Consider the following 14,278-nt stretch of genomic DNA (forward strand, 5'->3'; position numbering starts at 1 on the left):
GCAGGTCACCCCTAAGTGATGAGGGGGAATGGCACTTTAGCAAGGAAATGCTGAGGGGCGTTCACACCTCCCTGGGGCCATCCTGAGTGTAAGAGGTGGTAGACACTGTTATTGTGGCATAGTGTCTCATTTTCAGGAAATTGAATTACACATTTGTAAATTAGATTTCCTAAACATCTGAAGCAGGAAACGAAAAAGTAAATGGAATTTTTAGGATAAACTTATGGAATAAAGTTTCATCTTTTTAATTTTTTTATTTTATTTTTTTTGAGATGGAGTCTTGCTCTGTCGCCCAGGCTGGAGTGCAATGGCACGATCTCGGTTCACTGCAACTTCCGCCTCCAGGGTTCAAACGATTCTCCTGCCTCAGTCTCCCGAGTAGCTGGGATTACAGGCGCCCACCACCATGCCCAGCTAATTTTTGTATTTTTAGTAGAGACAGGGTTTCACCATGTTGGCCAGGCTGGTCTCGAACTCCTGACATCGTGATCCACCTGCCTCGGCCTCCCAAAGTGCTGGGATTACAGGTGTGAGCCACTGTGCCCGGCCATAAAATTTTATTTTTAAAAGGAAGAACCACAAAGTGTCCATGTTAGAAAGTAGATTTGTTGTTCTAAATTGCTGACTGAGGATTGCATTAAAGGTTTGTATTCTTCTGCCGGTTTTCATGTTAAGACCAGGTCCACTTTTTGCCTGTCTTTGTGTCTTTGTCAGTGCTGTTCTGGAGGCCTTTGTGTTCTCAGTGAGCATTTTTTGCTGTTAACTGAATGGAGACCTCAAAGGTCCTGCTTTATCTACTTCAAAGAGCCTCGGTCACTCCCTACACTCTAAGGAGCTTGCTGCTCCATCCGACTTTGGGGGCCGAGTACAGTAATGAAGGAAGTTGACCTAATGACTTATGAGTCCTCACTTGTAGGGCGACCCATTATCTCAGTTTGCCCAGACTGAGGGGGCCCAGGGATTTGGGACTTTCACGGCTAAACCCAACAAAGTCCCAGGCAAACTGAGACAAGCTGGTCACCCTACCACTATTAAGTTCAGGGGTAGAACTGCTGTAGGAGCTAACTCTTGACATTCACTACAGCTCATGCACAAATTCCTTACCTTGGGCCTTTTCACTTCCTGTGACTTCAGAATTTCTCTTGGGCTTCTATAACTCTCCTCTTACCATTTAATTATTAATATATTCACTGGAAGAGGAGCATGTGGGTCTCTATGAAGCCACAAATACAGTCCCAAAGGTAAGTCCCATGGTACCTGGATCTGTGCCTCTCCCCTCCTTTGTACTCTGGACTCCTGACGGGTCCCTGCTTGTCAAGTGCCCATGTGCCACTACCTGCCTTGATAATCTAGCAAAGGTTTGGTGTTTCCATAAATGGAATATGATGTGTCCCTGATGATCTACCCAAGGACTAGTATCTGGTGGTGACTCTTCCAGCATTCCTGACATGCTGACCATCCACCATGGCCTGCTCTTTAGCTGCGTGCTGCTGGCCTCTGCTCCTCAGGGAGGCCAGGCCACTGTCCATGAGGCTCCCTGGGCTTCCCCTGCAGTGCCATCGGTATATGCAGCAGCTCTGCCATTTCTGAAGAAAGGCACCCCTCCAGGCACATACATTGCAAAAGGGTACTCCTTCTGGGATGATCAATTAGAAAAAGGCACCCCCTTCCTCTAGGCATTCTGGAAGGCACCAAAGTTTGACTAAAACCTAGGCTCTGGCTGGGTTTTAACTCCAGCTCCCATCCCCTTTGCTGGGTGCGTAACTTACATGAACACATCCCTAGGCCTGCTACCCACACTACTGGCTAACCAGCCCAGCTACCACCAGGGCCTGCCACAATGACATGCTTTGCCTCTCTGGACCGATTTTGTCTTATTACTGAGTACTGAACTTGACCCTGAATTTATCCTTGTTTCCTTGCTCTCATCCTCTTCGGCTTCCAGCTCAGTCCCATTTAAGCTCTCATTCTTAACCTGATGGTGTACAGAAAGTCATGCTGTAGCTTATAAAAACCTAAATAGATAACACTGATTAAATAACATTTGCCCATTCTTTCAAGTACTGTAATGGAACTCAATTTTAGTATTTACAGCAAAACCTACCACCCATTGATTACAGTGCTTTGTTATGTTTGATCTCTGCTGGTCTCTGTATATTTTCCAGTCTTTTCTACTCTTTTTGTTTCCAGAAGATGTTCACCTTGGGTTAATAACACTTGTGTTTCTTGTTTCCAAAGACAGGTTGGGGAAGGAAATTTCCTAATATAATTTTTATTTCAGACCTAGGACAAAATTTATTATTTCAGGTTTCATTGTGAAAAATATGAAACCATGAAACATGACACTTAAACAGTAGCAGTCCCTAAAAGGTGGGACCAGAAAAGAGAGTGTAGGAAGAAGCTGTGGTCTGATAAATCTAACATCCCAGTTTTGGGAGGAAGGTGGCTATGGCAATGAAGACCCATTTGGGACAGGTGCAGACAAAAATCTAGAGAAGGGAAAAGTGATTTGGAAAAGTTGAATCACAGTACATAGAACCTCTGAAAACTCATCTAGCCAAAGGGAATCTTTTGTTCTTTGGAATTGTAGACTTTGGAATTTCAATCAATTAGATCAAAGTTTCCCTGATGGGACATCTAATTACCACAAAGTTTGAGCTTGCCATGCATCCTCACCTGTTACTTTATAAAAACAAATAGAATTTTATTTTGTGAGGCGGGACAGTAGATTGCTTTCATAGCTAAATTGCATTTAAATGCAAGCCACTTAGTGATCTGGGGAGCATTGCTGTTTTGATGATGCTACCTTTCACAGTTAAAACAAATGTTTACATAATAAATACAGCAAATAGAGATTCTTATGCGCTTAAGAGATAATATTAGTGTAACTGTGTACTATGAGGTTCACATATACATCTATCTATATCTAAATCCATATGTATCTAGAGACAATGAATCCATACTTAAAATTCAGACAATTAAAATTTCACGAAGATAGTTTCACATGATGCTTTAGCTTAGACAGTGAATGTTCAATTTCTTTGAAATGCCTTTGCACAGCTAGATCGGTGCTAAGATCAAAATCTGATTCTTTTGCTTTTCTGTTTAGCCACTAAAAAAGCTTAATAAATAGAAACATTTTCTCTTAATAAATAGAAACATTTCTGTTTAGCCACCAAAAAAAGCTTAATAAATAGAAACATTTTCACATGATGCTTTAGCTTAGAGAGTGAATGTTCAATTTCTTTGAAATGCCTTTGCACAGCCAGATCGGTGCTAAGATCAAAATCTGATTCTTTTGCTTTTCTGTTTAGCCACCAAAAAAGCTTAATAAATAGAAACTTTTCTCCTTAGAGTACCATGCAGATGATGAAGGAAAAGTCTGAAGAGAAAGCTTATCTGCATACACATACCCCAGATGGAGTTGAATTTTTCACACATGATACATAAGCTGGAGTCACTAATTGTGTAATTACTTCTTACACCTCCAATTGTTCTCCTCTGGATGGCTTCCTCTCATTCTAAGCTCTGGCCCAGTAGAAATAATGGTTCATGTTTAAAACTTGCTCAAGTTTTTATTACATTGCTGCATGGTATACTTAAAGTTATTCACTTTCAGCACACTTCCTACAAGCCATGCCAGTGGGAACAACCGCTACTTACTTGTGTTTATCTTCTGGAGTGAAATATGCTTTTCCAGTTGTCTCCGAAGTTTCACCTCTGCTCCATATTTTCCAGTGGTACCATTGTCAGCCAGAATGAAGTGGGAATGCATGCTGTTGAGAACAGTGAGCTTGCTCATGGGATTGGACATGGTCTGGTATGGCCGGACAACCTGCAGGGTATCAAATGGAAGAGGCAGAAGTCAGAAAAAAAGAACACAAGATATGAAAAGGAGAATCAGACAGAGGAAAGAGAGAAAGAAAGAACATCAGTTCTGTGGTACAGTGAAAGTACAGTCTACATCTTCGTCTTAGTATTGCTTTGGATAGAGGCAAGATTTATGGCAAAAGTTATTCAAAGCAAGACTGTGCTTAAATGAGTATTTATTTATTTACTGAAATGAGGCAGAAAATAGAGATGGTGCTCTCATTGTACTAAAAAACTGGTATGCCAATGATTGTTTCATTTTGAAGTCAACCTTGTATTTGCTAATGATTCCAAAATAATTTTACAATCTAGTTATTTTGTTTCTTTCCTTTCTCTATCATGTCCATACTTTAACGGGCACAGCAGAACAATCATAATTCTGGAGATAGTGGCGGGAAGCTAGGAGAAATGTGATCCTTTCTGTCAATCTCATTCAGTAATTTGAAGGTCTCTTATTTAAAATCAACATTGTTCTTACTAGACACCTTATTTAGGTGGAAATCTAGAATATAAAATAATTGTCTCATGAGACAGATATGAATCAGGCCCAAAATGTTCAACTCTGTCTCATTCTACCTTTTTTGTTATTTTAATTTCATGGTGAATTACACTACTTAAAATAGAGCAATTTCAGTGTGGCCTTCCAGATTTTTTTTTTTGTATAAAAAGAACAGCAATACCTATTGTGAGCTAGTTGCTCTATACATGTTATCTATATTCCTTGCAACGATCCTGCAAAATAGATGCTATTGTGTTCATTTTGTAGGCGAAGAAACTAAGAAGTGGAGAGGTAAAGTAAGTTTTCTGAGAGTCGACCACACACACAATCAGAATTCATACCCAGGACTGCCTGATTCCAAAATCTATGCTTATTTTTCTTGCCTACACTGCTTAGACCCAGTAGAAACATAAGATGATGGGTTGGAAATCTACTCCTAAAATATTTAGGTAAGAACTGCACTCAAGACTATAGAAAGAGAATATTCAACAGGCTAATTGTTACATGGTCTCAGTACAGCTATCACTGTATTGAATCATCAAAATTGACAGGAAAGAAATAAATGCTACTGAATTTTTATTTTTGTGCCTTTACGGAGTGTGTACATTAATTATAGAATTGAGATGCTCTTGTTCTTTTTCAGTATGTAATAACTCACTATAAAAAGCTGTAGTAAGATTGAGTAGTTTGTTAAAGGAATTACAAAGTGATTTATAAGGGCAGTCCTCAATAGTGAAGAACTCATGCAAGTCATTTTTTTCCTTGATGCTGATTCAAAATCCCACATTTCTATGTGTCTGGCAAATAAAATGTACTCAATAAATAGTGAATGAATGAATGAATAGGCAAACTTGAGACAGACATGCTTTTGTTCAACAATGAAAAAAAATCCTTTCTTTTCTGAATGGAGGATTGATCTAACTTAAATGTAAAATGTGTATATAATTCTGAGCTTCTGAAAAAGCCTTCAGTCCTATTAATATACAGGACTTTTTTGTTAATGTAGCTTTAATTTAATGTAGTATTGCTATAATGTTAATTTGTCAATGTAGCATTTGTTAATGCAGCATTAATATAAGGTTAATTCACAGCTTCATTTTAGTTGGCTTTTATTGATAAAAGAAGTCTATAACTTTTTGATTATTGTCTCTAGTAATTGCATGGAGCAGTAATCAATTACTGCTTTGTCTAGATGATTGCGTAAGAGTCCCCTGAAACACAGAGACAGTGGTTTGCTAATCCCATCCTGAGCTCGTTATCACTGGAAGAGTAGGTTGCTTGTGGTTAAAATTTCCATTTTGTTGCTACTTGTTTTTTATCATAAAACATTCATTCTACAGCAGAGTGCAAGTTAATAAATATTAATGCTTTATTGAAAGAGGCTCAGCAGAAAGACTCTTCTGTTCTTAAAGTGCCTCTGCATTGTGCTTGCAGACAAAAGAAAACGCTTTAGTTACTGTTCTCTCTTTTCTAGTAGCAGTTCCTGCAAGACTCCTTGAGAAGGAGGGGTAAGACCCAAGCAGTCTGTGAGAAGCAGGGGACAGTGGGTTTTCTAGAGGTTAAACTGTGTGTAATAGTGAACACCAGGCATTTGCGCTGGCTGAGACATAAGCCCATGTTTTTTAATTCCTATGAACCTATTTAAAGACTACCAGTGAAAGTGAAATTTTCAAATGAATAAAGGAATGAAAATAATTCTCAGCCAAGCTGATGTATTCACCACAATCTAAGAATAAAAGAAGAAAATTAAATAATCTATGTTCTATATACAGTATCTGTATTCTAAGGACATGGGTGCTCCAGTCTTCTGACTTTTGACTTTCTTTTCTTGTGAAACATAGCTCAGTGGCTCTTTGGGAATACCGCATATCTGAATTGGTCATGGCAAAAGGGTCAAATTTACAGTTTCACTCATGAATTTCAATTTCTTCATCTTACTGATCACTATTTCTTTTGGTCTTATGTGGAAGCCAGTCAAGTGTGGTCATATTTTGGCAGAGAGTTTGTCTGCTGAATAATAAGGGATAGAAACTGAAAAATAAGTAAAGTGTCCTAATTTAGTTTTCAGTCATCATTGGAGAAAGATGTGCTGAATCCTGGAATAATTCTGAACATATGAATTGTGGAAATTTGTTTGAATCTCAGTTTTGCTAATGACTGTGTGAATCTGAGTCTCACTTTTTTACTCTGTAGAAGGGAAATGATAAAACCACTTACCTCTTGGGGATTAGTTGAGATTATATGTGCAAAGTACCTGGCACTATGCCAAGCTCATAGCAGGCATTCTATAAATGTTAATTCCTTCTCCGGCTCTGCTCTATTTTACCAACTATAAGCTGATTTTCCAATTGTAAACTAGTGATCAAAATGAAATGATATGAGAGAAATCAGTGACTTTTGTTTTGCATGAGATAGAAATCAATGTAAGTAAAGAAAAAAAAAATCAGCAGTCTGTTGGCAAAATATGCAAAGTGCTTTTTCTTTGCCATGTCCTCCCAGGCATCTAAGAGGGTGATGGTCTGAAACTATTTGCTGATTACTGAAAAGTTAGAAATAACTTCCCAAATACCTCAAAGGAATACAGTTTGGTCTAACTTGCCTACAAAAGCCATTTAATATTCTTCATAGCAAACGTACCAGCAATCTATTTTTGTTTGAGTTATAATTTACATATCTAAAAGGATTTGCTGATCTTCCTGTTATGCTTTCCAAATTAAAAAAAAATGTATTTTAATAACATGAATACAAATGAATTTTTTCTTCTGAAAAAGTTTTGGAAGTAATGAAGCCATTTTCATTGTTAAGAGATTGTAAAATAGGCCTTTTTTTTTTTTGGAATTGTGTGTGTGTGTCTAAGAACAATTTGATGTGTTCACAATTTGTAGGTATATTGGATTACTGTGGCATGTTTCTCAGCCAGGCTTTCCTGAGAATTTAAGTCCTACTGCCCCACAGCATCCATTGCATGTAATAGATCACTTTCTTTCCCAAGAACATAGGATGATCCAGGTTATGTACTATCTTTGGAGAATCGAGAAGACAGTCACTCAAACAATTTCCTGTTTTGCAGTTCAGATAAGAAACCTGAGTTGAGAAAGGCTGAATGGTGTCTGAAAGGGCTTCACATCAGGTGAGCTTTTATAGTTGGTAAATACAGTAGTATGATGGGTAGAAAAAAAATAGAATGAATAAGACCTACTATTTGATAGCACAATAGGATGACTATAGTCAATAATAACTTAATTAAATATTTTTAAATAACTTAAGGAATGTAACTGAATTATTTGTAACTCAAAGGATAAGTGCTTGAAGGAATGACTACCCCATTCTCCAGGTTGTGCTTATTTCATAGTGCATGTCTGTATCAAAACATCTTATGTACCCCATAAATATATATATATATATGTACCTACTATGTACCCACACACATTTTTTCAAAAGTAAAAATTAAAAAAAATAGTAGTATGTATATCTAGAAGAGAAATTTGCTTAGAAATGGATTTTAGACACTTAGTACTCTCTGAGCATCGTGGGCCAAAATACCTGTAAGCAATGACATTTGCCTTTCTTGTCCCTCAAGAGTAAATGAGAGAATTCTTGCCGCACTAATCAATTGTACACCTTTTAATACTGGCTGACTGATAAAATTCTGGTTCTGAGGCCTCTGTATACTTTGACTTTGAAACAAAGAGGCCCTCTGAAGTGAAATGGGAGCTGTTTAAGAGGTGAAAGGAGGTAAAAGCCCTTTTATAGAGGGCATTAGTAGGGACATCATCATTCCCAGGAAGGGACTGATTCAGAGACACTATGACACAGCCTTCAGTCATGGGCTGGTGGCAGAGTGCTTCATTTGTGTTTTCTGCATGGGCTTAAATCAGTGATTCAGAAGCTAATCTAAAAAAACTGCTTGAGTTTTCCTAGCTATTTTCAAGCGTTTTTGGTCTCACCCAGAAGTAGTAAACAGGAAGTCAGGAGATGGGTGTTCTAGCTCTAGTTCTTCTAGTTACTAATTTCTAACATGGGGCAAGCCTGTGAATTCATTCATTTGTTTACTTATTAAGAATTTCTTGAGGAAATATAGTGTGTGATAAATATTATGCTGGCTTGAAGAGACATACAATCATGCATCTTGGTAATACCTCACAATAAATGTTCAAAACAGATTCATTGAAAGAAACTTTTGGACAATAGTTTTTCCATCTATAAATTAGAGGACTTGACTAATTTCTGTTTCCTGCCTCTAAAATTGAGTCTGGACAGCCTGTGTTAAACAGTGCTTTTGCTCTTTTCAAGTTAACGCAGAATAGTGACCTTTAATGTGTGTTGGCTATAGGAAGAAAAGTAGTTCTTTCATGTCCTGTGGTCTCTTCCATTTTATGGTGCTTTCTGCAATGCGAGGGCAGTTTGATGACCTGGGACTACTTTTCCAAACAGAATTGAATTGGACTACGTCAGGTTTTTGTGCCATCAATCACAGGCCTTCTGCAATCCCAAACCTCATTACCTACTGAATTATGTACCAACATGCTTCAGGCAAGCGGCAGGGTAGTGGATGTGTGGCCCAAACAATCATTCTTTCCTAATAGCACCATCATTTTAATTTAGGCTGAAAAATATTAGCATTTATTGATCACTTATTGCATGCCAGGCACTGTGATGGACAATTTCCCAAGGATTAACCTATTGACAGCATACTTTATAGGTGGAAAGAACTACAGGGGCTCAAAGAGGTGAGGTATCTTGGTCAAATTTGCCCCACTAATCCTACTCTTCTCTAAATCCCATGTAGATTTTAAGAGGGAAGGCAGAGGACCCAGTCTGACTGTAAATTTGTAGAGGATATTAGGGTTGGTTTTGCTGTTGGACATTTTTATCAGTGGCTCAGCTGGACATGAAAGTCCTTCTGATAGCTGATCAGGTTATTTCCAGATGAGCCATCTAGAACTGTATGTATACAGAGGTCAGGAAAGCCACCAGCAGGCAGCAAAATGTCATTGTGCTTTGGAGAGAGAGAAACAAAAGGAGTGGGAACATTCTCTTAGGATCAGGCATCTGTTTCTGGGAGGGACGATGGGATACCGCTGAGAAGTGGGAAGGAACCTCTGCGTCTGAGATAAAGGAACATGGGGACTGAGAAAATGAAATGAAAAAAAGAAAGGCTCTGTGTGTCCTCACAATTATAGCGAGGCCAGAGCTAGCAGAGACACTGGCTAGTTACTTCCCACTCAGGCACCTTGGCTGTAAGGACAGGTGTAGAGCAGGGTCCTGTTGAAACCTAGATGCCGCCTTTCAGCTCGGCAATTCAAACAAGAGACCAGCAAACCCAGGGATCCATTTCCAAAGAGTGCCCAGATACATTAGCAGTGTGAATCCCACTGAAATCCATGGGTGGAACAATTATGTCTTTCTGCAGCACTTTGAAAATGTGTCCCTTAAGTTGCACACTGCAGAGCAGCACAGTCCTCATTTCATGCTTTCCACACAAATGGACTTGCTCCCTTTGCCCAGTCCTGAGGGGAACCCTTCACCATTCAGCTACAGAACCTACTGGCAGTGGGAAAAGGCTCTTGAGTTCTGAAAGGAGGTTACTTCCTTTAGAAATCACCATGTATGAGTGGGGTGATTAAAAAATATCTCCAGCAATTCTTTGAAACTCTTTCCTAGTCTAGGTTGGACTCAGTGACTCACTTCTAAGGGACAGAATAAAACAGAAGTGATAGTGTGTGGCTTCCAAAACTGGGCTATAAAAGGGTTTCTCTTAGCTCTCTCTCACGTTACTTACTCTGGGGGAAGCCAGTGGCATGTGTGAAGATGATGAAGCAGCCCTGGAGAGAGGTCCACATGGCAAGGAACTCCTGAATAAGTCATTTTGGAGGAGGATACTACAGCTAGATCCAAACCCTCAAATGGTGCAGCCCCAACTGCCATCCTGGCTGTGACCTCAAGAGAGATCCCAGGCCAGAACCACTCAGACAAGCCACTCATACATTCCTGGCCCTCAGAAACTATGAGATCATCAATGTTTGTTGTTTAAGCCTGATATAGTTTGAGTGCTTGTCTCCCCGAAATCTCATGTTGAAATATAAACCCCAATGTTAGAGGTGAGGCTTGGTGGGAAGTGTATGGGTCATGGGGGTAGATCCTTCATGAATGACTTGGTGCCCTCCCCACAGTCATTAGGGAGCTCTTGCTCTGTCAGTGCACATGAGAGCTCTTCGTTTAAAAGAGCCTGGCATTTCTCTTGCTGCCTCTCTCGTTATGTGGTGTGCCAGCTCCCCCTTTGCCTTCTGCCATAAGTGGAAGCTTCCTGAGACCTTCACTAGGGGCAGATGCAGGCATCATGTTTCTCTTACAGTCTGCAGAACCCTGAGACAAATAAACCTCTTTTCTTTATAAACTACCCAGACTCAGGTATTCCTTTATAGCAATGCAAGAATATACTAATACAAAGCCATTACTTTTGAGGTACTTTTTTTTAACGTAACAATAGCTAACATAATAGTGTATTAATATTATCATTATTATCTTCTTGCTTCTTTAAGGCTTCAAAATGTGTCTTCTCCCCTTTATTCTAAACTGGTTGATGCATCATAGTTTCATAACCTCTAGTCCCCACCCCCTTGCCACCCTGAGTCCTCTGCCTGGCATTCCTTCCCTGGGCTCTAATCAGTTCTGGTTTCTGTTCCACTGGGGTGACTAACATCCTCCACTCACTCTCTTCAAACCTCTGACCCGAATACCATCCCTTCTCCATGTGGCTGGTGATCCAACTCCTGCTCCTACACGCTTGCCAGTTGGGTGACCCTAAGCAAGTTATTTATCCTCTGTGTCTCATTGTCTCCATATGTACATAGAGAATAATAATAATCACCCCATTGAAGTTTTATAAGGATTAACTGAGATAGAAAACTCATAGAACAATGAAAATATGATCTCAAGTAAATAAGAGCTGTTATTAATATAGAGAAGCAGTATTGGTTTCTATACTGCAAAGGATAATGGCTAAGAATATGGTCTAGGGAGCTAGGTGGCTTAGGTTTACATCCCAGAAACATCCATCACCAGTTATAGAACATTGGGAAGATGATAAAGATGATAGTAATGCTAAAAATGATGACTTCTGAATGCCACTGTGAGAATTAAACGAGTTTATCTATGTGAAAGTGCTTAGAAGGGTGCTGACAGTAAGCTCTACAGAAATGTGAATATTATTTTAGTAGTTGTTGGGGCTATTATTATTATTTCAGTAATAAATGATAAACCTCCAGGTTAAAACTCCTTCAACATCTTGACACCAATCTTCCACATGTATACTCTCTCCCATTCTCCTTCAGTGACAAGTGTACCCGCAGTTGGATCTTTCCTCCTTAGCTCTGGGCCCCATCACCTCATGGCCCTTCTAGGAGTTATTCATCACTTATCACCTCTCTGTCCCTATGTCCCTTTCTGCTATCGGCACATAAACAAACTCCAGTCTCCCCCACCTTAAAGGAAAAATTCCCTCACTCTGTGGCTCCCTTTGGCTACCTGGATCTCTCCCCGTCACAGCCAAAACCTCTAAGAGGTCTCTGCCAATTCTGCTTCTCCACTTCTCCCTCCTGAACCCATTGAAGAGTGCTGCCTTGTCACCATTCTTCTGAAACAGCTTTGACCAGTAATGCCAGTGATATCCATCTTGATGAAATGGATGGGCACTTCCAGGTCTCTGCCTTCCTTAGCCTCTTGATAGAACTTGGCATTGTACTTCACACTCCCCTTCAGAAGCACACTCTTCTTTTGGCTTGCATGACTCCCTCTGACTTTGCTTCTACCTCTCAGACATTGCTTTGGTCTCCTTTGCAGGCTGCTTGTCCTCTGCTCATCCATTAAAAGCTGGAGACTATGAGGATCCCGGGGTAGGCTGTCCTTCTCCTCATCTGTCTGTATCGTCTCCCATCCACCATAATGACTTTAATTGCCATCTGTATGAGATGACTTCCAAATCTAAGTGTGTAGCCAGATCGTGCTTCTAAACTTCTATCTCACATACTCACTGGCCTGCCAGATATTTTCATATAGGTAGATATCTCAAAGGAAAGTCAAAATCAACATGCCCAGATCCAAACTCATCATTGTTCTCTCTAGAACCGCATTTCCCACGTAAGTGAATGTGACTAAGGCAGTTAGCTCCAAACCTGAGTGTGGTCCAGGCTCAGCAAGCATTGGCTCTGTCTGGTATAATTATAACAGATTTGGGCGGGTGTCCTTGTCTCCGACCTTTTCCTCACACATCCCCAGATACATCTTATCTAACCTAATCATAAAAATCCAATCAACTCCATGCCAGGGCCACTCCTGGGAAGTTTTCTGAGCTTATAATATGAAGTCATATTTGGCTTGCCTCAGAAATAAGTAACAAATGTACTGACTTGATAACTACATTAAATTAGCCATCAATTGTGTTATTGAACTTGATGTTTCCTGGCTTGAAACATAAAGATGGCATCAAAAGAGCACTTTCCAATTAAACGTAAGAACCCTTACAGGCTATAAAACTTGGAGAAATAAATCTATAGTTTAGGGAAAATAGAAGACATCATTGAATGTGAAGATAATTTAATAACCACACAAGATGATGTGTTGTAAATCTACCCAAACACAATTTCCATCCTCAAGTTAAAATGGAAAGTGCTTTGTCTTTTGATTATGTCTGGATTTTTAAATTGTTATGTGTCTTGTTAATCTAGATTTCAGAGAAGACAAACAATCAAGGCTTCAGAAACTCTTCATTCACCTGACACAAATCTGGTCAGATTGTTTTCTAAAGTAGGAAATCCAAATTCAAACTGTGTCATATGAAAATTATATTTCACTGGAAGTTCCTTCTTGACTTTATACTGGTGATACTTTCAGAATCCTCTATCCAGGTCAAGATTCTCTAGGGACGAAGAAAGGGGCTCCGGCCATGCATCGAGTCTATCTCTGAGTTCGGTTTACAGTCACAGATACGTGCCAATATCTCAACCAACAATAAAGACACACTATCATTGAATATTTTCTAACATCTTACTTGACATACATATATTTAAGAAAATGGGCATTAGAGACAGTTGGATCTCGGTTTTGATCCTTGTTTACTCAACTGTAAAGGCGGTATAATACATACCTTGTAAAGCTAATATATGCAATCACAGAGCATAGTCAAATAAGAGCTCAATAAATTATAATTACTATTATTGTGATTATGCTCATAGAAGTTGTATGAAGACAGGCAGAGCAAGTGTTTTTATAGAGATGAAGAAACCAAATCTTACAGAGTTTAAGTGGCATGTCAATATGTCATGTTCATACAAACTATGACATTAAGGGTTAACAAGAAATAAACAATTCAGTCCTCATTTTGGGGAGTTTTTAATTAAGTTGGTACAATGGACTGAATGTTTATGTCCCTTCTTCCCCTAAATTTATATGTTGAAATTCAAACTTCCAAGGCAATAGCGAGGAGAGGGGACCTTTGGAGGTGATCAGGTCATGAGGGTGGGGCCCTATGAATGGGATTAGGGCCTTATAAAAGAGACCCCAGAGAGATCCCTATCTCTTTCTACCATGTGAAGACACAGCAGGAAGGTGCTGTCCAGCCTCCTGAATTGTGGAAAAATAAATTTCTATTGTTTATAAGCCCCCTGGTCTGTGGCATTTTGTTATAGAAACCTGAAAAGACTAAGACAGCTGGGGAGGAAAAAGACAGCTGTGGTAACATTACAATCAGGGATATGACGTTAAGGGTGAAGTTAGTCAGGAAAGATGTCCTGGTGGAAGCGAGCCTTGAGCTAAATTTGAAGTGTAGGATTACGGATAGTAATAGAGGAGAGGGAGGGTAGAAATAATATGGAGAAACCACAGAGGTGGAGTCAACCTCAATAACTGAAA

At 39.4% G+C, this 14,278-nt stretch overlaps 1 protein-coding gene across 12 annotated transcripts in view; it reads right to left on the reverse strand.

Annotated features, from left to right (window-relative positions):
- Positions 1-14,278, reverse strand: part of TRPM3 (transient receptor potential cation channel subfamily M member 3) — a 585,468-nt gene that overhangs the window by 278,733 nt on the left and 292,457 nt on the right. For all 12 annotated transcript variants that reach the window (XM_024252051.3, XM_024252058.3, XM_024252049.3 and 9 more), the window contains one exon: positions 3,664-3,835. In XM_024252051.3, the coding sequence (XP_024107819.3) occupies positions 3,664-3,835 (172 nt within the window). The remainder of the gene's footprint in view (positions 1-3,663; positions 3,836-14,278) is intronic.

The sequence above is a fragment of the Pongo abelii genome, chromosome 13, assembly GCF_028885655.2.
Source record: "Pongo abelii isolate AG06213 chromosome 13, NHGRI_mPonAbe1-v2.0_pri, whole genome shotgun sequence".
Taxonomy (NCBI): Eukaryota; Metazoa; Chordata; class Mammalia; order Primates; family Hominidae; genus Pongo; species Pongo abelii.